The 25,640-nt window shown below is 53.4% G+C and overlaps 1 protein-coding gene and 1 pseudogene across 2 annotated transcripts in view; one reads left to right on the top strand and one right to left on the bottom strand.

Annotated features, from left to right (window-relative positions):
* LOC111160455 (tubulin folding cofactor D) overlaps positions 1 to 25,640 on the top strand; it is a 152,839-nt gene that overhangs the window by 19,015 nt on the left and 108,184 nt on the right. For both annotated transcript variants that reach the window (XM_022523596.1, XM_022523597.1), the window contains exons 8-13: positions 9,376 to 9,421; positions 11,110 to 11,242; positions 15,995 to 16,131; positions 17,307 to 17,367; positions 18,240 to 18,314; positions 23,498 to 23,592. In XM_022523596.1, coding sequence (XP_022379304.1) covers positions 9,376 to 9,421; positions 11,110 to 11,242; positions 15,995 to 16,131; positions 17,307 to 17,367; positions 18,240 to 18,314; positions 23,498 to 23,592 — 547 coding nt within the window. The remainder of the gene's footprint in view (positions 1 to 9,375; positions 9,422 to 11,109; positions 11,243 to 15,994; positions 16,132 to 17,306; positions 17,368 to 18,239; positions 18,315 to 23,497; positions 23,593 to 25,640) is intronic.
* Positions 11,972 to 12,335, bottom strand: LOC111160459 (annotated as a pseudogene).

The raw sequence follows: 25,640 nt of genomic DNA on the forward strand, positions 1-25,640 counted from the left end.
CACAAGCTCTCTAAAATAAATATTTAAAAATCTTTAAGAATAAATTGAGAGATAATTCGAAGGCCATGAGTAATCTGTTTTTTTAAAGTGTGTAAGTCAGTGATTGTTTTGTACATGCACAAGGTTGCACAGCCATGACCACTGTCTAATTCCAAAATATCCTTATCACCCCTAAAGGAAACCCCACACCTATTAGCAGTCCTTCCCCATTAATTTAGTTTCTGTCTCTGTGGATTTGCTCATTCTGAACATTTAATATAAATGGAATTGTACAACATGTGACTTTTGTCAATGGCTTCTTTCACTTAGTGTTGTGTTCTCAGGGTTCATCCGTGTTGTAGCTTAGATCAGTAATTCATTCTTTTTTATGGCCAAGTAATATCCGCTGTGTGGGTATCCGTAGTTCTTATGAGTAGTGCTAACCTGGACTTCTGTGTGTAAGTTTTTGTTTGAACATGTATTTTAGTTCCCTTGGGTATGTAACAATTGTTTTCTTTTTTTAGCTTAACAATTTAAATATTTTCTATGTTTTTTCTTATCCATGGCACACACCTGTGCTACTGATGAAACATGGGGTGTCAGCTTGTGTAGATGCACAGCCTGTGCCCTCAGGTGGCTCTCATTTCAGCTCTCTGCGGAGGTGGTGCTTGGAAAGGGTTTTATTGGGATTTTCAGGGTGATTGCCATGATAGCGGCCAGTGCAGGGTGAGGCCGGCCTGTAAGGGCACCTAGTGTGGATGTGGGTTGGTGGGGGAGGTGCGGGGCACATACGTGTGCCCACCAGGCTGTCATTGCCCGAATTCTGGGAAAGTGCATTTATGTTTTAGGTAATTCTGGTAAAGGATGGGTGAATGGAGTAGAGATGCTTTATTTGAAGGTTTGGGTGTAAGGGGAGTCTTAATTTTTTGCCCTGAGTTTCATTGAGAAGTCTTAGGTCATAGAGAAACAATCAGAAGGTCTGACAGAATGTAGCTGGAGCCTCTCGGTCTCTTGTGGCATGCAGGGCAAAGTGCTAGACCCATCTGAGTGTGGGCGCAGGAGGGTCAGGCACATTCGACCTAACTGGCTTTTGTGGTTAGGGTCCTATTTTAGACCTTCTTTGCCCAGTCAGGAATTTGTATCTGGGACGGGCTCTTAGGGTCTCCTGTAACCTTTGCCCGGAAGCCACCCCTCTAGGAACCACCTTTCCAGGAGCCACAGCTGTGTTCATACACATAGGGGCAGCTGGGCCAGCAGGGTGACTAGGCTGTAGGGCTGGAGACTACTGTGACTGCCCTAGGGATCTGTGGGCAGGTGATGCCTGTGTGGCCCCTGCCTGGGCCAGCAGCAACGAGGCAGGTTTCCCGGAAGAGACAGTGGCGGACCTGTGCACTCAAGCCACCTGCGAGAGTTCCCGATGGCTCCCTTGTTCCTGGGCTCAGGTCCTTGGGACTCTGATGCTCTTCCTGAAGGCTTGAGAAGGGCATAGGGACCCCTTTTTGTCCAGTTCTGCATTGCTTTGCCCTAGGTCCTTTTATTTACTTACTTTAAAAAATATTTTTGATCATCTTGTTGCTTGTTTCAACATTGTTCCCACGTTTTCTGCTGCTGCTTCCTAAGGGGGAGACACACCTTTAATGGCAAAACCCAGTGCTTCGGTGGGACAGGCTGTCCTACCAGCTGTGGGAGCAGGTCAGCACCACTCTCAGTGCAGAGAGCCAGCCAGGAGTGGGGGAGGGCTGTGGATGTGGGTGTCTCTAGGCTCCACCCTTAGGAGAAGTTCTCTTTCTCTCTTTCTCTTGAGAAATAGAGGGATTTTCCCCAAAGCTTCTGCCCCTCCCGCAGCAGGGCGCTGGAGCAGCCCGGCAGCCGTACCTCAGAGCTGTTTGGAGAGGGGCGCCCTCAGCCAGGTGGGCAGTGGCCAGACAGGGCAACTCAAATCCTGGGGAAGTGAAGCTGCTGGGAAGTGGCAGCCTGCAGGGCCCCGCACACCCTTCTGGAACCTTGTGAAGCCCGTTTCTTCTGGAAAACCTAGGGTCTTTCTGGAGTCACACGTCTTGTTTCCTTTTCTCTTTTCCTTTTCAAAGCAGTGATTTGGTGTAATTACCGCTGACGCTGCCTGGGCAGGAGGAAGTGGGGTGGGTGCTGGGCTCTGGCGGACAGGGAGCAGGTTTCACCATGAGCTCGTCAGACCTGAACGGCAGCAGCCGGGCGTCCGCTCTGCGTGATGGAACCTGCAGGTGTATTGTGCTTTCGGATTGCGTCTGTCTCCTTTGATGCACTTGGCTTCGTTTCTCTCCACCTGTTCATTAGCGCGAGCTAGGCAAAACAGGTGAACTCGTAACAAGCACCATCGAAACTAGGGTTTGACTTTATTTTCCTGGAAGCATCTTCCTCTTGCGGCGCTGAATTTTAACTCTTGTGTGGGGGAGACGGGAGTCTGGTGGCTTCCTGTCCCTGGAAGGTCCTCTGGCTTAGCCCTGCTTTAAGCATTAGGATTATTGCAAATTGAGGAAATTCGAAGAAGGAAAACTCAGTATTCCAAATCGAAAATGGTCATCATTTGAATGGGCTCTCACTTCTGCTTCCTTATTGCTGGTTGTGCCTTCTTGGCTCTCACTGCTGGGGTTGAGTGGCCCAGTGACTGAGGGTGATGGGGGATTCTCTTCGTGCGCTCCCTGGAATGGCTGGGAGGGGTGGGAACTTTTATTGCTGAAGATGGGCTTCTTACACAGAAGTACTGCGGGTGCGAGGGCGGCAATAAAACGCTCGTCTTTGCCAGTTGCGATTGTGTCCCTTCACGGTGAAGTTTGTTTGATTGACTTTATCAGGGATAAAAGCATAGCTCTCGTGGGAGGACAGAATGTTTCGTTGCAGACACTAAAAATCGGGTAATCCCGTCCCCAGCGCCTGAGTGCATGTGGAGGGCAAGTCCCGAAGCTGTTCTGGTTTTGCCTGGAGTCTAAGTAAATAAAAGGCGACTCCAGCCCAGGTTGAGCGGCTGTTGTTTTGGTGAGGGCGGGACGCACCAGAAATGCACGTCCTGGGCTCCAGGCTGGGGTGGCTCTGCCCTTGGGTGCTTTGCTGCCCTGAGGGAGGCCCGTCTGCTGCGGGCCAGTCCTGAGCCTCAGGACGCCCTGTAGCAACACCTGTGACCCCAGGCAGAGGCGAAGGCCTTCCTCCATGCTCCCCGCCTGTCCAAGGGAAATAACAAAGCTCTTACCTCAGAGGGTGGTGTGGAGGCTAATTAGTGCATGTCATGCTCTTTGAAGATGAAAAGAAGCCACCTGATTATCCAGAACACTTGTCGGGGAGGCTTTGATTTCTTTCCTCTGAGGGCTCTTTGGAGAGCAGCACTCTGTGGTTTCGCATAGGGTTCAGCGTGGCCGGAGGACAAATGGCCCAATTGAGCTTCTAAGTCGTAGCCCTTGCCGGGGCAGGGTTTCGGGTGGAGGCTGGGGTAAGAGCCGTGTGAGTGTGTGTGTGTTTCAGGCTGATGTGCACCTCTGTGTTCTTGTGGAATGCAGGGGAAATGGGAACCTTCAGTTTCCTTGTGGATTTAAATCCATGGAGCAGCCGCCTCTGATACTGGTTTAATTTTATGGAACTCAGCATTTTTCGTGGGGCAGGCAGCGTGGTGACATGAGTCCTGTCGAAACACGCATGCTGTGTGGCACGCCTTTAATCCCATTGGCGGGCCTGGTTTGTACACCTGCTGTGTGAGCAGATGACGTGTCCTCCTGGACAGGTGCATGCTCGCAGGCAGCCCAGCCGAGCCCACGCTTAGAGGGGAGGGGGCCTTGCTGGTCCCAGGCTCTCCGCCTCCTGGACGGAGGAAGAGCACGCAGCGGGGCAGCTGGCATGGAGCTGGCCCAGAGCTGTGGGCCTCCTGGCCGGTGCCCTCTGTCCAGCTGGGCCTGTGGCCTCCGCTGGGGGCCATGCGGGGGCCTTGTAGCTCCCACCCTCTTGGTGGTTGTGGTGAATGGGACCTGGCCGCCCTTACCCCTCCCCCTAAGCAGGTGTTTCTCAGGCTTTGTCCTTGCTGTTGGAGGGCCACTGATGTTTCTCTCTGGATTCACCCTTGACTTTTAGTTCCTCGTTCTTCTGAGTCCTACAGAGCCCTAGTTCTGTGTACCTGCTGTGCTTCAGACCCCATGTTATTCTGTCACTTTTCCCTCCTCCTGTCAGCCCGTGGAATGAGGCCCCAGCAACAGACAAGGGTGCTCAGGCAGGGCCAGGTCCAGTCTCCTCTGGCCATGTGGATGAGACTTGGGGTGGTGTCGCTGGCCTGGCCCTCCTTTCTTCATGTGCTGGCCACCCCCTCCGTGGCCCGTCCTCCATCTGGGGCAGGAGTCTGTCCTCGGCCTAGAACGGCTCTCTGCTCTGGCACGCTCTCCACACAGGAGCTTGCTCTGACTGCGGCATCCCCTCTGGGGACAGCGGCACCTGCCCCCGCGGTACCTCAGCCGCAGCTGTGCTTTGTCTGTACACCCTTCAGTGGTGCCACTGTAGAACGAGGAGGGGCAGAGGGCCCGGGAACGGGGTTGGGGAGCCTGAGCTGCAGAGTAGACGCCCTGCAGAAGTCTGTCCTCCAGGCCCCTCTGGCAGGGCACCAGGCGCGGGGCAGAGTCAGGCCAAGCAGGCTGCTTGTGTTGGTTTCCCCCAGGGTTTTGGGCCCTGTGCTGGTGCACCCTTGTGTGTGCCCTGGTTCAGGAGAGGGTGCGCACGGCGGTGTGGGCCCGAAGCGGCAGAGGCTCTTCTCAGTGGCTCCTGGCATGGGTGTTCTTGCTCGGGTCACTGGCCCTGTCGAAGTCCCTCAGTGGGCTCAGCTGTGTGCCCGTCTAGTCCCTGGGTGAGGCGTGCCACCTGCTTTTTCTCCTGTTCCTCGTTGGGTCTCCTCTCCTCACTTTCCTTGGAGGGGAGGGGGCCTCTTGGGGGCCTCCTGGCTGGGTGGGGGTCCCTCTCCTCCCGCTGGGTTCAGAGCCCCTCCCTGCCCAGATGCCAGTGTGGCGTGGGGCCATGTCCCCCTCTGAGCCTGTGGCTGCACTGCTCTGGTGTGGGAATGGGGCGCATGCTGCACTGGCCGGCTGGTTACTAAGTTCTCTGTGGCAGGAATTGTGTCTCTGGCACCTTCCACATTCGCTGCGTTAGGCAAGTAGGAGATGTGTGACCAGGATTTTTGGTATTTTTCAATTGATTGAGAAACAGTTGTTTTTATCTAAAATTACTGGCTGTTGAAGCCAGTGGGAATAGCAAAGACCTCTTCGGGAGGGACTGTGTCCTGTTGATCTGTTGATCCTATGTCCTGGATCCTGTACGTCTCCTGCTGGTCTTCCCTCCTCACCTCGTGGAGCTGCCCAGGACCATGTCTGTTGCGCTGACGGAGTGATTCCTATCCTTCTCATGGAGCGCCTTCAGATCTTCCGGCTTTGTGGTGTTTGAAGTTCTTCTGTTAAAGGTTTTTGAAGGCCTTTGTGTGGAAGGTCAGGTTGTGGAGTTTGACAGGCTCCCATGAGGCGGGGGATGGGGGTCCCCAGAGGCCACACCCAGAGTGGTCACCCTCGAGGGAAAAGAGGCGATGTCCTGCTTCTCCTGGGGGCTGGAGGTGCCTCTGGCCTGGCTGGCTTGTCCCCTTAGCAGGGTGGACCTCCGCCTGGCCAGGGCCTGGTTCTGGAGTGCAGCCTGGGTGGGCACTGTCCTCAGGACACGTCTGCTTCTGCATTTCTCAGGGCTTCTCTGACCAGTGTCTGCTTACTGTTATTTTTGGGGGACAGCGGCAGGCTGGCTTCGAATGCCCCTTCTCTTTAATCGTTGTGAGCCGGCAGGTGCGGTGGGTTCCAGCCAGCGGTGGTAGGAGGGTGTGTTAGAATTCCTCTGTAGAGTGCGTTCTGGGGTGACGCAAAGAGGCAGTGCCATTGGGCTTTGCTGCCTTCCGTGGAGGGTGTGGCCCTGGGTGGGCTTGCTGTGGCCCAGCTGAGGACCGTGGGGCAGGCTCTCAATGCTGTCCATCCTGAAGCTGGTTGTGTCACTGCCTGATGGTGTTTACTTTTATCCCCATTGCGTGTGACACAACTGCCATGAGGGGGCACGGTACGCTCCTTAGCACTGGGACAAGAGTCAGGAGTGCAGAAAGGGAGGAGCCCGCTTCGCCTGGCTGTAGCCTGACTGCTGGTGTGTTTATGATGTCATGTTTTCCTGGGGTGCCGGGGACGGTACCCCACACTGAGGTGCCCAACTGGTGGTGGGCTGGTGCAGAGGGCACCAGCTCACGGGAGAGTTCGCAGGTGCTGGCGAGGGGTACCCCCGAGCTGGTCTGGTGTGGGGGACCTTTTTCCCAGGTCCTGGGTGGAGCTGCTTTTCTTGGCCTTGACTTGGTGGTGCTGGAGGGAGCCTTAGACCAGTGTCTCCTGCTCAGCAGCAGGGCGACTGGCTCCGGCGCAGCTGACAGCCCGTGATTCACGGGCGCAGAGAACATGCCCCCGGGAGGAGAAGCTGGTGTTCGCGTTGCAGAAAAGCAGGCTTGGGTGGGTAGCAACCGAAAGGTGTGGTAGTTCAGAATGATTACTAAGAAACTCCCTTTTGTTTGCACCTTGCGCTGTGCCGGTTTCTAGAACAACAGAAACAGCCCTGATGGTCATTTCTCCTGGGCTGCTTGTTGGTGTTTTCTCTGATCTCGAAGCGGTGTAATTGCTTATGCAGAGTGGGTGCTTTCAGAGGCGTGTGGCTTGGTTCATGTTTTATGCTTCCATGAAAAGTGTACTTCCCACTTCACGGCCTGGCTGAGGGGTGCTTGAGACCAGCAGAAGACGAGAGCAGTTTGACCTGCCGCTTTCCCCCACTGCTGTGTGTGCCTGCACAGCCACACGCTCTCAAGAGTGAATGGCGGTGAAGGTGCCCCATTTTTATGTGTAAAAGCAGACTGGGATGTCTGGGCGGCTCAATGGGTAAAGCGTCTGCCTTGGGCGCAGTCATGATCCCAGGGTCCTGGGATTGAGGTCAGGATCCCTGCTCCTTGCGGAGTCTGCTTCTCCTTTCTCCCTCTGCTCATGTTCTCCCTCGCTCACCCTTTCTCAAATAAATAAATCTTTGGAAAAAAAACCAAATAAAATCTTAAAAAAAAACAAGACTCACAAAAATGAAGCCCTTTTCTTCATTGATTTTGTTTTTTTCCCTTCCTTTTCATCCTTTTCCATGAGTCTGAGTCTGTTCATGAGGGGGCTGGGACTCAGTGACCCTTCTCTTCACATGTACAGAGAGCTTGGGTTATCCTGTGGGTTCAAGGTTGGGAAGAGCAAAGGGATAGAACTCCTCTCATACCCATAAAGGATGCAGTATTGGTTTCCGTTAGTCCAGACAGTGGCTGTGGCTGGGCCTTGGTGCTGGCCCTTCTCTTTGGGGTGGGGACTGCTAGGGGCCAAGCCAGGTGTCTCCAGGCAGGGGCCTGTCACCATTTGCCCGTGCACTGTGGTGGGGCCATGTCAGAGCCACCGTTCACCGTTTTTGTTCTGTTTTCTTACTGAGACTTTGTAAAGAATTTGGCAAATAAAGAACATTCACAGGAAAGATCACTTCTGGCATGTCATAGTATTTTAAATTCTTATTAGTTTAGTTGGTGAATGAACCCCCAAAACACTTTTTGGAAGATTTTATTTGAGAGAAAGAGTGAAAGAGAGAGAGAGAGAGAGCACAAGCAGGGAGGAGGTCAGAGGGAGAGGGAGAAGCAGGGAGCCTGACTCTGTCCTAAGACCCGGGGATCATGACCTGAGCCAAAGGCAGACAACTAAGTGAGCCACCCAGCCATCCCCCAGAGAACACTTGAACCAACCACCACGTGCTGTCAGCTCTGTTTCTGGCTGCTCACAGTCCTTCCCTCCTTCCCCTCAGACTTTCTGCACTGGTGGGTTCTCTTTACGTCCCTACCGCGTGTCATCCTGCTGTCCGGGTGGCGTCTGCTGTCCAGGCTTTGACAGAAGCGCCCTTACCTACAGGGTGAATTGCCCAAGTCAAGAGTTCTCTGTTGGGTAACAAGCCTGTGGCTTAAAACAGCAGCCATTGTGAGGATTCTGTGGGCTCCAATAGTCTGGGCACCGGGTAGCTTGTCTGTCTCTCGAGGCCGGGTGGGGGTGGGGTGCGCCATGTGGGGGCAGCTCGAAGGGCTGAGCAGCTCCTTGACTGTCAGGACCTGGTGTCAGGGGGATGGGAGTCTAGCGCACATGGGCTTACTTACCTTCACATCTAAAACAAGTAGTTCTCACTTTGCTGGTTAAATACTGTTTCTGAAGGAGAGGAAATTCTTGTAAGAAATTCTTGGAAGTGCTCAATGCTAGTATTCCTTGTGTAAGGGGCTTGGATGCTTGCGTGAATTGTCCCTTTTTTTTTTTTTTTAGATTTTATTTATTTATTGATTTGACAGAGATCACAATTAGGCAGAGAGGCAGGCAGGCAGAGAGAGAGGGGGAAGCAGGCTCCCTGCTGAGCAGAGAGCGCAATGTGGGGCTCGATCCCAGGACTCTGAGATCATGACCTGAGCCGAAGGCAGAAGCTTTAACCCACTGAGCCACCCAGGCACCCCAGAATTGTCCCATTTTTCTTGGGACCTGGAAGTGGAGGGTAAAATTTTGGGTTGAGCGTTCTGGAGCTTGTGAGGTCTGTGATTTGGGCATTGTCCCTGGTTACAGGAGAAGGGGTGGGAGATGCCTTGCCAGGGCCCCACAGGATGAGCAAATGTGTGTGAGAGGTCCGGGGAGCCCTTTCTCACGTGTTAACTGGGCATGAATGACACTCCAGGAGTGCACGCTTGGGCTCCCAACCTTCATGATAGCTGCTTGGGTCCATAACTTCGACCCTTCGACACCTTTTCTTGTTTACAGGTCCTCAAAGATTTTTAAAAAATTCATTTATTTGAGGGAAACAGAGTGGAGCGAGAGAGAACAGGAGTTGGGGGTGGGGGTGGAGCCGCAGGAGGAGAGGGAGAGGCAGATTCTCCACTGAGCAGGGAGCCCGATGTGGGACTTGATCCCGGGATGGTGGAATCACGGATTGAGCTGAAGACAGATGCTTAACTGAGCCACCCTGGCGCCCCACTCAGGTCATTAAAGAAAACCCAGTGAGGTTCTTCACTCTCCTTATGGCTGCTGCCCTCACTGGCAGCTGGGGACATGTCACCAGCGATGCCTTGCGCTCCCCAAGTGGACTGGCCTTATGGTTGCTTTCCTACTGCACGAAGTCCTTTTCCGACATTGCCTCTCCTGCTTCTTGTAATTCTTTTATCATGTATAGAAACTGTTATTTTGTGGTATTTAGAGTAAAAATTATGGAAGATGCAGTGAACTGTTTTGATGATTTATGTTCTAAATTTGTAAATATATCTGTAACATTTGACTTTTTTTTTTAAAGGCACAAATATTTAAGCATGGAAAACGTGAAGACTGTTTACCCTATGGTAAGGTTTATTTGTAAGAAGGTGTGTTTGTGACGTGAATTTGCCTGTTTATGATCCAGTGTGTGTCTCTCTCACATTTTATTCGTAGTTACAAGAGTCTGTAAGTTTTGCCGTACTCGGACACTATCATAGTTCTTGTTTTTGTTTGTTTTGTGTGTGCATGTGTGCTTTAATCTGCTTCTTTTTTTAGGCCTGTATGGGAGGTCTGGGCTCTTGATGTGCTGTGTGCCAGGTTTTGGTTCTGGGGGACATGGTGATGTGGACACACCCTGATGTCTCTGGCTTACCTCCTGGGACCCCAGTCACAGCTGCATTGTCTCTGCAGCCATGGTCATGGCTTTGACCTTTTCCCCCATACTTGTAATTTTAGACAGAAGCTCAGTTTATGATCATAAACTCTGTGATTCTTGCTGCAGAGAAGTTCACTACCTGGACCAAGAGAAATTTCTTGCAGGTATATATTTTAGAAGATTTGTGAATAAATTTTGAATAGTAGGGCCTATATATACATATGTATATATATATATATTTTTTTTTTTTTTTAAGATTTTTATTTATTTATTTGACAGAGAGAACACAAGTAGGCAGAGAAGCAGGGAGAAGAGGGAAGCAGGCCCCCTGATGAGCAGAGAGCCCCACGTGGGGCTCGATCCCAGGACCCTGGGATCATGACCTGAGCTGAAGGCAGAGGCTTAAACCACTGAGCCACCCAGGCGCCCCAGTAGGGCCTACATTTTAAAGAAATTTTCATTATGGAAAATTTCAACCATGTATAAAGGAAGAGAGAGCAGTGTAGCGAACTCCCACATTTCTGTCCCAGGCTTCACATTTTCCATTCATGGGCGTCTCGGCTCCCTGTGCTCCTCCTCAGCATGCCCAGACACCCTGCCGCCTGCCGTCTTACCTGCATCTGTTGCAGTGTGTACCCCCAGAAGATAGGTAGGGTGCTTTTGGAGACAGGCGCTGATACTGCCGTCGCGCCTGGAAACACGAGCAGCCGTTGCTCAGCATCGTCACACGTCCTCCTCAGTGGACTTGCACGCTCACATGCGCTGGGTCTGTTTTATGTTACTGTCACTCGTAACCACGTCAGTCACTACATGCTGCTTGGGTCTTTGCTGAAGTGATTCAGATGCTGTGACAACTTGTCTTGAAATGTTGCCCTCCTTGTCTCATACGAAATGCCGTCTTGTGCGTTCTCCTGGCCCTGGTCTCCCCGTAATGCCACCTCGTCCCCCACCAGCCTTGGCAGCACAGGGCCCTGACCACCCATTTTCCTGTTTGGGGAGACCCCTTCCCCCCACCGGGCTGGGCCCATGATGTTTGCACAATTTCTTATAATTCACAGTGTGTTTCGTGTAAGCTGTTCTTTGCTTTGTGTGGCTTCCCGCTCTTTCTGGGGCTCCTCTTTTTTTTTTTTTTTTGCCAGCCTGCACATTTGTGGCTTCACAGTGGGAAAGTTGAGCAGGTTCAACTCTCACTGCGCTTGGGAAATGATGTGGGATGAGGGGTTCTCTATGAAGCGGAGCTTCCGGGGTCCGTGGTACATCTGGCTGTCACGCTGCATCTGGGGCCTGTAGATCCCTCTGTGGTTTTAATGTTGTGGGGGCCAAACCCAGGGGGTGTAGTTTGGGAGACCAAAGAAGACCCTTCCCACCAGTCTGAGCTACGTACGCTGTTGTTTGCAGCCGCCACCGTTCTCAAGTGCCTGGAGGGCTGCCGGCTGCCCGACAGCAACCAGACCCTGCTCCGGAAGCTTGGGGTGAAGCTTGTGCAGCGGCTGGGACTGACATTCCTGAAGCCCAGGGTGGCGACGTGGAGGTTGGTAGAGCAGGGTCGGTGAGGCCGGAGGGGGGGTGGGGATAGGCGGGGCTGTGGTGACCGTGACAGAGAATGCCGTTATCTTCTGCTTCCACTTCATTTCCTTAGTCTCAGCAGTGTTTCTGATTTGGAAAGGAAAAGTTTTCCTTTTAGTTTTTTTTCTGTCTCTGCGTCTTTCAGGTAGGATAACAAGCTGGATTGATTTTGCATTTTATGTGACATTAATCAGGTGCAGTGTGACTTTACCAGTTTGGCCTCATTATAGGGGAAGGCTCATTAATGAGAAAGCAGAGTGGAAGCTTCTTTTGGAGGAAGTAAGCTCTCAGTTCTTCAGCTGCCTTTGCCTGTGGCGGAAGCGGCCTCAGCTCGCCGTGTGACGCTAAGTCGCGCATGCCTTCTGAATTAGTGGCTTCCACAGAAACAGACTTCCTCTGTGCTCGGAGTACTGTGTGTGTGTTTTTTTTTTTTTTTTTTTAAGATTTATTTATTTATTGGACAGACAGAGATCACAGGCAGGCGGAGAGAGGAGGAAGCAGGCTCCCCGCTGAGCAGAGAGCCCGACGTGGGGCTCGATCCCAGGACCCTGAGATCATGACCTGAGCGGAAGGCAGAGGCTGTAACCCACTGAGCCACTCAGGCGCCCCGGTGTACTGTGTTTTTAACAGTCTTCAGGTTTTTTGTTTTGTTTTTGCGTTTTTGTGAGGAACAAGAACGAAGTTTTGTGTTTGTTCATTTCTCGCGTTTGCAGTATTCCTTGAGGACATCCTTGGCCCGAGAGTCTTTGCCGTAGTCCTTCACCAGCGCACAACTACACCAGCCACTTTACGGGGTCTCCCTTCCCGGTCAGTTTTACAGAGGCCCATCTTTTGCCCTCGTTTCCTGTTGTCGTTGGTCTTAATTAGGTTGACATGCTCAGCACAGACCCTCGACCAGCTTCACACATGTAGGCCCCTCACAGTTGCTGCAGCTGCACAGAGATGGCTCTGGCAGCTTCGTCAAGTCCACGTACGAGGTCTCCGTGGTTGGAGTGGTCTTTAGCCCCCTGTAAAGCACTGTTAATGTCCATGACCCCTCCAGGGCCTTCCTTGGCCATGGCAGTGGGTTATGGGGGAGCCGGACCTCAAGTGTACTCAAGCTTCCACCTTCACGTGACTCGGTGCTGGTGGGGAAGGGGCCAAGAGCCTTCAGGTTTATTTCAAGTATTGTTATGGGTGCTTTGGGAGGAGTTTGGTAAAGTTCAGCTCAGCCTTTGTCTCAAATTCCAGCAAACTCCAGAGGAGGGTGTTATGTTTTAGTGATGTTTTACTGAAATTAGTTTTTGGGTCATACAGCTTATTCTGTAAGAAGCTGTTTATGAGATTAAATGCTAGTGGTTAGTTTCCAAAATGCCATGGGAAATTAATGTTCAGGGGGGCGCCAGGGTGGCTCAGATGGTTAAATGTCTGCCTTTGGCTCTGGTCATGGTCCCAGGATCCCGGGATGGAGCCCTGCCTCAGGCTCCTTGCTCAGCGGGGAGCCTGCTTCTCCCTCTTTCTGTCACTCCCCCTGCTTGTGCTCACTTCTTTCTCTCTCTCCCCTTCTCTCTGACAGATAAATAAAATCTTTTTTTTTTTTAATTTTATTTATTTATTTGACAGACAGAGATCACAAGTAGGCCGAGAGGCAGGCAGAGTGAGAGAGAGAGAGGAGGAAGCAGCTCCCCGCTGAGCAGAGAGCCCGATGCGGGGCTCGATCCCAGGACCCTGAGACCATGACCTGAGCTGAAGGAAGAGGCTTAACCCACTGAGCCACCCAGGCGCCCCGACAAATAAATAAAATCTTGAAAAAAAAAAGCAAGGAAAATTAATATTCAGCACTGTGTTTGGGTTCTGCGGGGACACAGGACCAACAGGCCGAGAGGATGTGTGTGCCTGTGTGCAGACACTTCTAAGGCATCAGCTCACGTGGCTGGGGAGACTGGCAAGTCCCGACACCTGCAGGGCGAGTGAGAAAGCAGGAGACCCAGGAGCGCTGACAGTGGCATTGGAGTTTAAAGGCAGGAAGAATTCCTTCTTACCCCAGGGGAGAGACGGCCTCTTGGCTCCGTTCCGGTCTTCAACTGATTGGACGAGGCCCACCCACACTGGGGGAAGGCAATCGGGTTTATTTAGTCTACCAACTTAAAAGTTCATCTCATCCAGAAACACTTGGAGGCACACACAGAATAATGTTTGATGACTGTCTGGGTGTTCTGTCTCTCAGTCGAGTTGACACATAAAATTAGTCATTGCAGGGGCTATAAGCCTTATGTGTGAAGGGGAGTAACTCAGCACCATAATTACTTTGTTCGGTTTGCATTTCCATGTACATTTAATGGAAGTCAACCCTCTTGCTACTTTTTCTGTCTCTTCCATCTTCATTTTTTTTTCTCTTCATTTTATCTCCTCTGTTACATTTTTGTTCAATTTTCAGTGTCCACCTTCTGTTGGCTATCTCCCCTTGACGGTGGCTGGCGTCATTCTCCCCGTATCAGTTACCTCCTGATGTGGAAGGTAACTGTGGAGCCGCTGCTCTGTTCTGACGACGTCAGCTCTGAGGTGTGGTTTTTCCTCACATCAGCCAACTCCTGGGTCTCACAGTTCTGACACTGTCTACCCGAAGGTAGTGTCTGATTCCTCATGACGCCTGAGGTTAAGGGCTCAGTCCGAGGAGATGGTCGTGTCTCACCCCCCCAAACCCCCGTTACTCAGATGCCAGTGGCAGGTCCAGGTTGTCCCCTGTGCCTTGACCGACCAGTTATAAATTGGGATTCCCACATCTCTCTCCTCAGGCTCCGTTATCGTGCTGGAGAAACTCACAGAACTCAGAGAAACATTTTGTTTGCTAGATCACCAGTTTATAATAAAAGGATACAACTCAGGAGCGGCCAGAAGGAAAAGATGCCCAGGGCGAGGTGTGGGGGAAGGGCTGTGTCCTGTCTGCACACACCACTCTCTCCGGGTCGGGTCTCCACGCCCTCACACCAGTCCAGGAGCTCTCCAAACCCCGTTCTTTTGGATTTTTATGGAGGCTTCATTACAGGGGCATGATTGATTAAATCATTGGCTGTTGGTGATTCATTAAACCTCCAGCCCCTATTCCCTCTTTGGAGGTCAGGGGGTGAGATTGGAAATTCCAACCCTCCAGTCACATGATTGGTTTCCATGGTGACCAGTCCCCATCCTTAGGTGACCCTGGGAGCTTTCCAAAAGTCACTTCATGAACATAAATGAAGACACCTTAATCCAGAAATGGACAAAGACCCAATGTAGATTTCTTATTGTAAATGACAACATCACAGTTATGTTACAGAGTACCTCCAAATTTAGCAGCTTAAAATGATGCATTTTTAATGTGCCTATTTCTTTGGATTGAGAATGGGTGTAACTTGGCTGGGTCCTGTGGTCAGGGTCTGTCGAAGGCTTCAGGAAGGTGTTGGCCAGTGCAGCTGCCATCTCAAGGCTCTCCTTGCTGGTGGGGGGGCACCCAAGCACGCGCCGGTCATTAGGCCTCCATTCCTTATGGGCTGTCTGCTGGGGGCCTCCCAAAGTTCTTGCTGTGGGGCTCTCCATAGTGCAGTGCACCGTGTGGGCATGTGTTCTGAGTGAGGGGGTGGCAAGACGGAAGCCACAGTCTTCCTGAGCCTTCTTGGGAGGGACATCCCCTCGCTGCTGTGGCCTCCTGGTTTGAAGGAGTCCTTGGGTTTGGGGGGGCACCAAGGGGAGAGGATTGCATGAACATCTGAAGGTGGGCTGCCTGCCACCGCACTTGCTTGGAAACGGAGTTGGAAACTGGTCCGGGGAGTTAATGAGCTGTTGCGGGCTGCCACCAGCAGTGCCTGGACTGGTTCGGGTTCTGTGCTCCGTCTGCGAAGCTCCAGTTGTCTGCGCTTGGAAGTCCGCCTCGGGCTGCAGCCCCAGGTGCGCTCTGTACCCGGACTTGGGCACCTTCTGTGCTCCAGGCCACCCGCCCGTCTGGCCCATACGTGCTTGCCTTGGTGTGGTGCACTGGTGCCCACCTTCCAGGAGGAAAGGTGGCAGTGACGGGCCTTCGTGCATGTCCTTGCGCCTGTCCCGTCACAAGCCTCTGGGTAGGATCTCCTTTGACAGATGGGGAAACTGGCAGCCAGAGCTTCAGGAACTGTGCAGTCAGACATTGGAGCCGGCCTGTGCTTGTGCTCTCATGGCACACGGGTGATGCCTGTGGCCTCAGCTCGGACGGGGGTGCAGGGAGGACTGCACCTGCTGGGGCTTGAGAGGAAGGCTCTGGAGACAGTGTCTGCAGGAGCTGGCCAGTGAGTGAGTCTAGAGGGCAGGGGGGCGAAGGGCCTGGGGGGCGGTAGGGACAGGAGGCAGAGCGCCTTGTGAATAAGGCCGACGCCCGTGGGCCCCATGCGTGCCCTCGCTGCTGCTTCTGTTGAGCGCACTGCTGTGGTCCTGCTCAGTCCTCCGTCTTTCCCCCAACCCTGCGTGGCACTCAGGGACTTCTGGGAGCACAGCCTCTCTGTTCAGTGGCTCAGATTGGTCGTTACGTTTCTTGGCAGCCCTCGCGGATGCCAGCAGTGACTCCGTGCTCCTTCCGTCTTATTTCTGTAAGACACACGGAATTGTCCCGGGCCCCTGCTAAGACTCTCAGGGACACTAAGTTTCTGACCTCAGTCATCAGGGCACCTTCTTCTTGGGCGCAAGCGGGCGGGGAGCGGCCGCGGGTCTGAGGCGGTGCTTCTCTGTGCAGGTACCAGCGGGGCCACCGCTCGTTGGCCGCTAACTTGCAGCTCTGCGCCCAGAGTCAGAGGGAGACGAAGACGCATGTGGAGGCTCCCGACAGTGACGGAGACTATGATATCCCCGAGGAGGTGGAGAGCGTGATAGGTGGGTAGGGGCCTTGCCGCTCTCCGGTCCTGGGGGTGCTGGTGAGGCTCCTCTGAGGTGCCTTGCGCTGGCTGCGTGCCTTCCTGCCCCCTTTGTGCTGGCGTCACACGGCCTTCCGTGACCTTCCCCACCCTCACCGTTATGGAGCGTGTGGCCGCTGGCCTGTGGTCCTGATGCCCATGACTGTTTTGGCCCTGTCGTTGTGTCTACTGGCTGCTTCCCATGTGTGAGCCCTTGTATTTCTACCGTAGTACCCTGCCCTCAGCCCTCCACCGTGCCTTACCTGGGTGCATCCGGCCTATGGCCTCAGGCCTTCTCCTGGAGCGACAAAGTAGTGGCTTCCCTGATCCGCACATACCTGCAGTGACCCTCCCGCTGCAGACCTGCAGAGCTCTGGGCCCTGCCCTCCTCTTACCCGAGGGAGTGTCTCCTGCTCACGGAGTGGGGCAGAGCCGCACTGCAGCAGCCTTGCACACCTGCCAGCCTTCCCCTACCCTCCTCGCCGGGTTCCCCCTGCCCCCGACTGTAGGGTCTCCCGCTGTCTGTGAGGGACAGCAGCACACCTTCCCTAGTGCCGTCTCGCTCTTTCTCATGTCCGCTCTCCTCCCTTTCACAGTGAGCTTCTTCCCAGAGTTGTCTACACCTACTGCTCCCCCCACTTCCAAGGTCCTACACTGCCCCGGGCAGAGTGAACTTCACCTCTTCACAGGCTCCTGTCCTTCCCCCATGCTGGGCCTTCTCAGGCTGCCTGGGTGCCCTTGGTCAAGGTTTCCATTGAGTGGGACGTGTCAGGCCCTTACCGAGAGGCCTCACATCTCCCCACTGCTTAGGCCTCTGCGTGGCTCTTCCTAAAGCCTGGCCTGTGCCTGAGACCCCAACAAGAGCCCCTTTTCCGCCCCCTCTCGCAGGCACTGATCTCTGGGGAGTCTTCCTCACTGGTGCTTTCTGCCCTGATGGGTGGGTCTACTTTTTAGCAACAATGGCAAGAGTTGGCTTTAAATCATTACTTAAAAACAAAGAAAAGGAAATGTTTTCTCCTTGTAATTAAAATGATTAATGTGATTCCCTTCATGGTGCTCATGAGGGACACCTTCAGTCTGGGAAATGAAGAACTTATCTTAGAACAGGGGTGAGCGCGTGGAGCTCATGGGCCTGGCCTTCCTGTGTTCTTGCAGAGCAGCTGCTGGTCGGGCTGAAGGACCAGGACACGATCGTGCGGTGGTCTGCGGCCAAAGGGTAAGTGCCCACTGTCGCACTGCGGGGAGCTGGGCCCGGGGCCGGCAGCTTATAAAGGAACCTTCCTGCCGTTCAGCCCTTCATGTGCGACTGAGAGCTGTGAACCGCTTGGAGGGTTTTAGAAGGTGGAATAGTTTTTTCTAATATATGTTTATTGCTTTATGTTCTCATTTTAAAAATCATTATTGGGGAATCCTCATTCCTTCATTTTCTTCACTTTCTGGCTAGAGTGGACAGAGTTAGAGCATGCCCAGCTTGCCTTTCTTTACCTTTCAGATGTTCCTTTTCTTGCTCAGCGTAGCCCCTGTCCGCCGCCTGCACAGGCAGGCATAGCCCCCATGTAGCGAGCACAGCCTTATCCAGTCCCAGAGCCCCTGCGCGGGGAGGTGGTGTTTGTCTGCTCTCACGCCTGAGGGAATGGCCTGCAGAGAGGTGGCCGCATGGAGAAGGCGTTCGCCTTGGAAGCCTCTGAGCCCAGAGTCACATGTGGGTGGAGTGGGCTGGGCAGGGAGGGAGGCTGATCCGGTCGGGGGTATCTAGCAGGGCATCCTGCCAGGTGGAGGGTGGTCTGGGGGGTGTCAGGGTGTCAGGCCTGGGGCTGGGTGCCATCGACCATGAGTGGCCGGCTGCTGCCCTGTGGGCGAGGCCCCCCCCCTTTGTCTCCCTCCCCTCAGGAGGTGTCTGTGTCGGTCCGTTTATGTCACTAGAGTGAGGCTCCCTAACAGGCCTTGTGCAGAGCACATGTGAGCCTGGCTCTGGGTCTGCCACTCGTTCCCGTTCTCTGGAGGGAGGGAAGTTGTTGGGGCCGTTCCTCGTTGACTGTCCCCCTCACCACGGGCTGCTGATGCTGATGGGTGGCGCCTCTCTTTCAGAATCGGCAGGACGGCTGCAAGGCTTCCCAGAGCGCCGGCGGATGATGTGGTCGGGTCCGTGTTGGATTGTTTCAGGTGTGTGAGAAGATCGCAGGGGGGCGCTTCTGGTTAAAAGCAGCGGCAGCTTTTCCGCGCCTCCTTTTGCGTTTTCTTTCAGCTGAGCCGTTTGTCAGAGCCTTTTTGTTTTCCTTTTGAAGTTAAATTTGAAAACTCTAGTTTTCTGTTCTATTTCTTTCTTTTTCTTTATTTTTTTTTTAAAGATTTTATTTATTTATTTGACAGACAGAGATGACAAGTAGGCAGGGAGAGCGTGGGAAGCAGGTTCCCTGCCAAGCAGAGAGCCCGATGTAGGGCTCGATCCCAGAACCCTGAGAACATGACCTGAGCCGAAGGCAGAGGCTTAACCCACTGAGCCACCCAGGCGCCCCTGTTACATTTCTTTTATCAGCTTAAATCCCATTACATTTAAAAACTTGAAAAAGAAAAAAGTGGCTTTGAACATGTACATCGATATCATTCTTCGAAGAAACCTGGGGTCATTGGGGTGACGTCTGAGAGAAGGTCTGTGGTGTGGCATGTTCCAGATCTGCCTCTGTGGTAGCTGCTTGCCGCATGTGGCTGTGGACCTTACAAAGATGCTTGTATGACCTGGGTGTGAATTCTGCTTTTTAAAAAATTCTACATTTAATTTAATTTTATTGGATTTAGGGGCGCCTGGGTAGCTCAGTGGGTTAAGCTGCTGCCTTTGGCTCAGGTCATGATCTCAGGATCCTGGGATCGAGTCCCGCATCGGGCTCTCTGCTCAGCGGGGAGCTGCTTCCCCCTCTCTCTCTGCCTGCCTCTCTGCCTACCTGTGATCTCTGTCTGTCAAATAAATAAATAAAATCTTTAATTTTATTGGATTTAAATTCAAACAGCTCCATGTGGTGGGCGCCTGGGTGGGCTCAGTCAGTTAAGTAGCTGGCTCTAGATTTGGGCTCAGGTCATGATCTCTGTTGGGGTAAGGTTGAGCCCTGCGTCAGGCTTCATGCTGGGAGTGGAGCTTGCTTGGGATTCTCTCTCTCCCTCTCCCTGCCGCCTCTTAAAAAAAAATCAAAGATTAATAGTCACATGGGGTCATGGTTGTGTTATATCTGGCTTAGCCTTTCTGGAGGCATCTGGAAGGCCCTTGGCTGGCCCATGATGCGGGTGTGGCAGGGATGTATGTGCGGTCTGCGGGTCCTTGGGGTCTGAGCCTGGGTCTTGCGGGCAGGAGCAGGGCAGAGACGGGCAGCGTGCTGCGCTCTTGGGCGCACTGAGGGGTGCGAAGCGTCTTTGGTACGGTTTGTCCCAGAGGCCTGTGGAAACCTCTCTCTGGGTTTTGGAAGCAGGTGTTCTAAGAAGGGTGTTGCTGGTTGGTCCCCATTTGTTTTCTTCCTGGGCTGCCAGGGCGTGTGGGTAGGGAGAGGAGCGTCTGCCCTGGCGGGTGCTCGGTCCTTCATGTCAGTGGCCAAGACTGTGCCGGGAGCACCCACAGCGTGCGTGTCTCCTCCGGCCTTTCCCTGGCACTTCCTCTCCAGCCTGCTCTCTGACCGCTGGAGGAGTTCAGGGAATAGGATGTCAAGTGTCCCCTTGTTCAGAGTGACAGAGCTGCTTGTGTGGCCAGTATGTCTTCAGGGGAAACTGCCTGGCGGGCAGCCTGTGCTCCTGCTGTGACTCTGGGGGAAGAGAGTGCTCCCCATCCGTGTGCGGGTTCTGCTGGCTTGGCTTAGGGTGTCCTCTTGGGCTTTTTGGGGGTGCGGCAGTGAGTGTGCGGATGGTGTGGGATCCCGCTGGTCCTGAGCGCAGCGGTGAGTCCCCGGGCAGCGACTGGTGGCGGTGCTTGCGTGGCTGTGGTGGAGCTCCCTGGTCTTGGGAGAGGGCAGCACTTTGAGCCAGGCCTTGGGAGGGTGGAAAGCACCAACGTCCCACACCCCCCAGCCTGTCCTCCCTGGCCCCTTTGCCTAGGCATGGCAGGTCAGCCTCAAGTCTTTTCTTGTTTCCTTCCTCAGAGCCTTTCTGCAAGGACCCTCTGGGGTCTCTTTCCCTAGCCCTCCCTCGGGCTCTCCCTTGCCCGGCTCTTTCCTTCCCTTCACACCTGCGCTCTCCGGCCCCCTGTTGGCGGCGTCCCTGGTGCCAGCTTTCCTGGTGGTGGCCATTCCAGTGCTCCCGCACCTCCCTCACCGCTCACTGCACCTCTGCCTGGAGGCCTAGGGCCCTTGACCTTGTGTGTCTCCATCAAACTCCTAGAACACATTTTCTACTGGCCAGACATATGGCCCTTTGTCCCGGCCTGCACCTGTGGTCTCCTTCACTCATCCTTGACAGTTTAGTCTGCAGACACTTCTCTGCCTTCGTCTTCCTCTAGTCTTTGTATTTAGTGGAGGGTAGAAACTGCTTTACCCCTTGCTTCCCAGGGTTGGCCGCCCAAAGTGACAGGCGGGACGTCAAGGGAAAGGACCTGAGTGCAGAGGCAGCCTTCTCCCTGGATGGGTGTGAAGTACCCAGCTGCGGCACTGGGCACAGAACGGAGTCACTCTCAGCCCAGCCCAGAATGCTTGAGAGCCTGGAAAGCAGGAGCCTGTTGGGTGGAGGGGGTGTGCAGTGGGGGTGGGGCGGCAGGACTGGCGGATGGCCTGGCACAGGTGCCCGTACCATCTCGTCCCTCCTGCTATGTTCTCCTGGGATAGGCTCTTCTGAAGGGGTCGGCATGGGGTGTTAATTCCGTCATCGGAGCATACCCCACAGGACTGCCCTTCACTCCCTGCTCCGTCTGCAGGCCCGGTTCTGTGGAACGAAGCCACACCTGTCCCCAGGGGGCTCTACAGTGAGCCCCACTGGACCAGTGTGAGTGGCTTGGCCATCATCCAGCAGCTGCCGCTCCCTTCCCTATGTCCACCCCCGGGATGTGCGGCCGGCAGTCCGTGCCTGCGGCCCCGCCCCCCTTAGAAAACAATGCTTTAGCCCCTTGCTGGCCCCAGCAGTGTCACCTCAGGGCAGAACTCCAGACATAGTGTGTGCTAGACCAGCAGTCTGGTCCGCCTCAGAAGCAGAGGGGCTGCGGGAGGGGAGCAAGGCCCTGGTGGCCTGTCCAGGGTTCTAGTGTTGGACATCTGAACTTAGCCGCACGGGGGTCTCCAGTTAGCAGATAGACTGCAGCCCCAGGTCCCACGTGCTGGGTGTGCTGTGGGTGCTGTGACTTCTCGGAATCTCTGACATTGAGAAACCTTAGTTGGAACCCCCGTGGCCCTGGGAGCAGCCACCTGTCTCAGCAGGAGATGCGCCACACGGCTCCTTTCCGTTCTTCTCTTAGTTTTATCTTTGCGTTTGATTGGGTACTATTTTACTTAAAAATTCAAAATGAAAGGAAAGATGGTGAAGTGCTTCTCTCTGACCCGCCCCGGTACACAGTGTCCCCTCCTCCTGGTACCCCAGGGGCACCATTTTTCCTGTGTCCTTCCAAGATAAACGAGAATGTCTTCACTGTTCATTCTACACTGACGGTCGCTTGCCCTCCACATGCTCCGCTTGGTCATTTTTGGGGTCTCCTTTGGTGCTTCCTACTGCCCTTGGTGATGTGAGGCTAGGGTCCCTAAGGCCTTTGTGGCTTTTCTCTCTTGAATCTACCCACTCATGGCTGTGCTGTTTGCTGGTCTTGACTCATCTGTAACCCTGTACCCTCTCAGGGTTGCCCTGCACTTGGGTCTGGGGCAGAGCCTGCCCTCAGCCCCTCGGCAGAGCACTAGCGTCCCTGGCTCAGCCGAGGCAGTGATGCTCCTGTTGTTAGTCTGCGTGTTTGTGTCCACGTCTGCTTGTGCAGGTTGGGCCTTGGAGAGAGTGAGTGGGGCAGAAGTCTGGCCGCGAGCCAGGCGCTGTGCAGGGGAGGCACTGTTCCTGAGACCCCCCCGGAGTGGGCAGAGTAGGGGCCGGCAAGGTGAGGGTCTTCCTTGTCCTGTTCCCCCTCAAGCCACAGGCCTGACAGAGGTCATGCCGCCCTTCCACAGCCGTTGACAAACAGCAGTCCATTTAGTTCGGAAACAGACATTGGTGTAACTGGTGATTGTTTATTGAGTCATCATAATGCTGATCTTTTATAAGTTTCTTTAAAATGTTATCAAATCTTATGAAAAGCATACAGCATCTCTTTCTAGTTAAAACCCTAAAGTGCACAAAGTGCCGTATTCAATTTTGATATGGTCAGATAGCCTTTGTGACAGACATTTAAAGAAATACCTGGAACTTAAAAATTTATAATTGTCAGTAGAAATTGGCACTGGTTGGCGGTGAGGTCCGGGGGCAGCACCTTCGTCTTTCTCAGGGAGCCCGTGTCTGCGGGCCCGTGCACTCGGGCGGGACTTGCCGAGCGTCTGTTGGGTGAGCAGATAGGCCTGACTCTGTCCTTTCTGAATGTTCCCGTGTTGTTGCTACCGAGGAGTGCAATTTATTTGGTTCTCGTAAACATTTCCTTGTCATCACTTGATGATGATTTAGAATAGGAAAGAGCCCTTTAACGTCTCTTGCTTTTTGGTGAAGCGTATTTCCATGACTATTTTGGCAGCCAACTGGAGAAGCTCTAAGAAGCCAATCTAAGAGGCGCTGCTCAGCAGTCGTGGTGCCAGGGCTGCACTTGGAAACGAGAGGGCTCCCGAACTACTTCAGGAGAAATTTTATTAGTATAAAATTTTACTACGACTTGATTAATTGTAGTTGTTTATTGAAAGCCAGTGTTTTAAATAGTGCAAAACCGTTCTCTGAATGGCATTTCATTCTCCCTGTTTAATCTCTCCTTCAAGTCAGGCGAGGAGGAAAAGAGGTCTCCCTGTCTCTTTTCTGCTAACGTAGTCTGGCCTGAATTTGATAGAATCACTGTGCCACGAGCCCCCAGGTTTAATGCCTCGAATGGGGTCAGTCGCCGGGCGTGTCGTCTGCCGGCACGTGCTGCTGTGACAGGAGCCCTGTGCAGAGCCTGGGTGTCTCGCTGACACGCATCTGTGTTGGCAGCGTGTGGAGCCCACCTGGGACCGGTGCTTGTCATTGCGAGGTCTGAAGAGAAATGCCTGAACACAGTGCTTCCCTTTAATGCAGCTGTAGTATTTTGCTTCCTTAGCCAGCGGACTGTTGGGAGACTCCCGAGGGGGTTTTAGGGAGGCCCCGGGGCCCAGGATGTGGACTGCAGTGTGTGTACGCGGTGGGAGAAGTTGGCACAAACACTGCGGTCTCAGGCTGTCCGTGTGTCTCAGTTTTCAGGAGACGGACAACGCCTGGCATGGAGGCTGTCTGGCGTTGGCGGAACTGGGCAGAAGAGGCCTGTTGCTCCCTTCTCGACTCGAGGACGGTAAGTACTGCGCACGTTTGCTCTGCATCGTCAGGATGGTTCGTAGCCAGCTGGTGCTGCATGTCACCCTGAGTCTCCAGCGTGGGCTGCCGCGGGCTCGCCCCAGGCCTCTGCCCTTGCTGCCTGCACGTCTGTGTGCAGGAGAGCGCAGATGAGACCTGTGGCTTTCAACCTTTCTTCTTGTACTGACGTTTCTGGGTCTCTGACTGCCTCTTCTCCCTGCTGTGAAATTTTAATACTACAGCACAGATACACTGTGTATTTGGAACCTTGGTAAAGTCCGAGATTTTCTTGTCCCTCAGGACTGGTTTTCTCCCCCGTGGGGGTGCTGTTGCCTGTTAAGTTATGCACTGCCGCTGTGTTTATCATGTGGCGTGTCATCACGGTCCCTGGACTCACACGAGCAGGGGGTGGGGGTGGAGGGCTGGAGGGCTGGAGGAAGCCTGGTAGCGGCCTGAGCAGGGGGACGGGCACAGTGCCGCAGACCTAGAGGGACCACCGAGCTCCAAGCCTGCATGTCCCAGCTGTTGGCCCTCTACACATGGCGGTGGAGCCTGGGGCTGTGGCCGTGGGAAACGCTGTCTGGCTGGCGGGGATCGGCTCTGGGTGTGGCTGGCGGTGCCGCTGTGCACAGAAGGGAAGGGTACCTGCGAAGGATGGAGAAGATGCCTTCCTGGGCCACGTCACCACGGATGCTCCACAGCGCGGGCTCTGACTTCTGTCCAGAGCAGAGACGTTTGTGCAGACGGGTAGGGCCTGCGTCTTACTCTTAGCGTGCAAGCTGTGGGCTGTCAGGAGTCATGGCTTTGGACTTGGTGTTGTGAAGTGTGAGGAGGGCTCTTAGACCCTCAAGATTCTATTTATCTTTCTGTTTATTTTTGTGGCAGCTTTGCTGAGGTAAAATTCTAAATACCATGAAGTTCCCCCATTTAGAGTGTACGGTTGGGTGGTGTGTGGTGTGTTTACAGAACTGTGCAACCATTACCGTGATCTAATTTCAGAACACTTCTACTGTGTCACAAAGAAACCCTGTGCTCTCGGGCAGTGACTCCCCGTTTCTCCTGAACACGGCCAGCCCCAGACCACCACTAGTCTGCTTCTGTCTCTCTAAATTTGCCTTTGCTGCTCATTTCTTACAAGTGGACTCGGTAGTGGGCTTGATCCAGTTTCTTCCGCTTAGCGAGGTGTTTAAGGTCCGTCCGTGTTGTAGCATGCGATAGTAGTCCTTTGTTCCTTTTATGACCACATAATATCCATCGCATGGATACACGCCCTTTTTTTTTTTTTTTTTTTAAGATTTTATCTGTTTGTTTAAGAGAGAGAGAAATAGTGAGTGAGAGCATGAGCAGGGAGGAGAGGGGGAAGCAGGCTCCCCATGAGCAGGGAGCCTGATGCAAGGACCCTGGGATCATGACCAGAGCTGAAGGCAGACACTTCACTGACTGAGCCCCCCAGGTGTCCCCACTACACCGTTTATTTGTGTATCAGTTGATAGACATTTGGATTTTTCATCTTTTGGCTATTATGAACATTTGTGTGGACATGCGATTCTGTTTCTCTTGGGTGTATCTGTCTAGGAGTGGAACTGCTGGGTCATGTGGGTACTCTGTCTTTAACTTTTTGAGGAGCTGCCGAATTGTTTCCCAGAATGGTAGTACCATTTCCATTTCCATCAGCGGTGTCTGTGAGGGTTCCGGTCTCTGCACATCCTTCCTGCCGCTTGCTTTTCTCCTAGGGGGTGTGAAGTGGTAGGTCATCGTGTCTCTAATTTGCATTCCCATAACTGATTTATGACATTGAGCATCTTTTCATGTGTTGGCCATTTGGATATCTTTGTTGGAGAAACATCTGTTCAGATCCTCTGCTCATTTAAAAAATCGGGCTGTCTTTTTGTTGTTGCTGTGAGCCCTTTATGTATTCTGGATTTAAGTTTGTTACTAGATAGAGGACCTGCAGTATTTCTCCCCATTCCGTGGTGGTGGTTGACTTTCTGGTTGGTGTCATTCGCACCAAAGTCCTGCGTCTTGATCAAGTCGGATTCACCAGTC

Source organism: Enhydra lutris, unplaced genomic scaffold (assembly GCF_002288905.1).
Source record: "Enhydra lutris kenyoni isolate GAN:26980312 unplaced genomic scaffold, ASM228890v2 scaffoldscaffold75, whole genome shotgun sequence".
Classification (NCBI taxonomy): domain Eukaryota; kingdom Metazoa; phylum Chordata; class Mammalia; order Carnivora; family Mustelidae; genus Enhydra; species Enhydra lutris.